Raw genomic sequence first — 2,478 nt, 5'->3', positions numbered from 1 at the left:
TCCTTAATTAAACATGTAACTATACCGAAACGTTTAAATTACCTTTTGAACCTGGTATACAGGTCAAAACTACTCCAGTTTACTCTGCTTTTTTCAGATCGCCCCTTTCAATTTCGCTGCGCGGAACGTCGGGAAAGGAACTCGAATGCGAACGACTATTTCTTTTCTTGCCCCTCGATATCCGCACTACGCACGCGTTCGTTAGGCGTTCGCGACCGTTGTCACGTATGTCTTCTTCCAAATATTCGACGGAAGGATGTAGGAAGCATGTCGGCCTTACACTTTCATGATATGGCGCTTTGTAGCGCGAAGCCATCGACAAGAGTTCCGTCGGCGAGTGCCGCCACGAATATATGGGCGGTGTAAAGCAGACCAGTAAACAGCTACATACCGTTTTATACGAAAGTCCCAAAATGGAGGCGAAAATTACTTTTTTGCGGATTGGAAATATCAACAATAAATTCTTACTTATTATACAACGCAAACCAGAAGAAAAAGAATAAAAACAAAATAACGCATTTGCAATTCGTACGTCGCTTGATGGGTCAATTAATTGGGCATTTTTGTGACGCCGACCTCAAGAATACTTCATCATCTTCTGGAACAGCAGAAAGACTAAACGGTCTTTTACATGTCATTCGGCGAGATGACACAGAAGGAAGTAAAGATCGTGTGGTATGTTGTACACGGAAAATCAAAGGTAGAAGAAGAGAATCGATGTACTATTATGCCACTCGTTTGGTTAAACCGGCCCTGCATACACGCAATTGCTTCGAAAAATACCACACCGTGCAAGTATATGAAAGGAGTCATAAACGTAGCAAAAGTAAGTATCCTTTCCTGGATTTTGACAGAAAAATTCTGTTATATTCAAACAAAGTCCTAGTTTTTATTACGCAAATGTTTTTTCGCATAGAATTAACATCAATGAATAAACGGATAACAGAAGAATTAAACGAAGTGGAACTAGTACAGTGCATAAAAGTACTATTGAAACCAAGCGAAAACATGAAAAGATCGAATTCCGTACCCGGATTACCTATAGAAATCATGTCTATAGAAATCATCTAAAGCACAAAAGATAAAACCAAGAAAAAGGATAGTAACACGGGGAACCAATCATCCTACAAAGAATTAGTACATTAAAATAAAAGATCAAACGCAACGGTGAAAAATTACTAGCGTTGCTGGAAAAGAAAAAGAAGAGCAGAATAACAGAGGAACAACGAGAGTGAATACGAAATTAGAAAAGCTTTCCACAACTTCATAAGAAACTACTGGAAATGTAGAATGGAAAACATATCAAAATAAAAACCCAAAGAACTTTCACCATCGATTAACTGCGTCTTCCGCCCAAAAAACCACAACATAAGTGATATACTCTGACACAACCAGAACGGATACAAATAGGAACTCATGAAAGCCGACATGTACCGTCACACAATTCGACGAAGACAATAAGATAATCATTATCGAAAACCATGAGATACTAAACTTACTAACATAGAGAAATAACATTTATTGTCTGGATGGTTATAAAGTATAAGGAGAAAGCTTAGGATATTGGCAAAGACGACTGAATTCCAACTGAAATATTCAGCATATACCGAATGGGAAAAACGGTCAGAGTCTACCTGGGGGTACGTGACTGCTGGGCCGCATGGGCACGCTCCGCGTTACATAGACGAAACCTTGAGTATCTCCAAATAAAGGGCCTAAAAAGGCTAATTTGGGAAGTCATAAACTAATCGTCTATACTAAGAGCACGCATTGAAACAGTCCACACACAAAATAGCCATATAAGAATATATCAAGTAACCAGCATAATCGCACAAACAACGAATAAACTGACGCAACGCATACTAAGTTGACAATCCAGATTTAATTCTATCTGACATTTCCACAAATTAAAATAAGTTAGATCTAACCTTCAAAAATGAACAATAAAAAAAAATTATCGAATTTGGTAACATTGATTTAAAAGAACCTACCTACTATATTTACGCACATTTCACACATCTACTCCTGCAGCATAATATTTAACAATTGCTTAAATGTCAACTATTTCTCCATTCTGGAAAACAAGAAAGGCAGTAGCATTAAAAAAAGAAGGAAAAGCAACAGTGATTCTGTCGGCTATACCGATGAATTAGACTCTTACTCAACATTTATAAAGTATCCGAATCTATGATAAATAACACTATATACATTGAAAATAACCTAATTCCGGGCACCCAATTTGGCTTCAAATTTAAACATTCAACGATACATGCAATTACAAAATTCATCATATATCTCTTGGGCAAGAGACGAGAGTGATTGCGTCGAAGCGGGGTTCATAGATTTAGAGAGGGCATTCAACACATTCTGGCTGGATTTCTTTCCTTAAGCTCGAAAAAGAGAGCTTCCACACCACGTAATAAAAATAATTTGGAAATCACAAATTAATATAAGCGAATTCAAAACAATTCTGTTCGG

At 37.4% G+C, this 2,478-nt stretch overlaps 1 protein-coding gene across 1 annotated transcript; it reads left to right on the top strand.

Moving 5' to 3' along the window:
- The first annotated feature begins 444 nt into the window (after positions 1 to 444).
- Positions 445 to 1,071, top strand: LOC117241199. Its single transcript, XM_033507170.1, has 2 exons — positions 445 to 826; positions 917 to 1,071. The coding sequence occupies exons 1-2, from the start codon at positions 541 to 543 to the stop codon at positions 1,069 to 1,071; spliced, it is 441 nt and encodes a 146-aa protein (XP_033363061.1). The 5' UTR covers positions 445 to 540.
- Positions 1,072 to 2,478: the final 1,407 nt, after the last annotated feature.

Source organism: Bombus vosnesenskii, unplaced genomic scaffold (genome assembly GCF_011952255.1).
Source record: "Bombus vosnesenskii isolate JDL3184/JDL3185 unplaced genomic scaffold, Bvos_JDL3184-5_v1.1 scf7180000015387, whole genome shotgun sequence".
Taxonomy (NCBI): domain Eukaryota; kingdom Metazoa; phylum Arthropoda; class Insecta; order Hymenoptera; family Apidae; genus Bombus; species Bombus vosnesenskii.
Note: the sequence above shows the minus strand (reverse complement) of the source record. Positions and strands in the feature narration are given on the sequence as shown.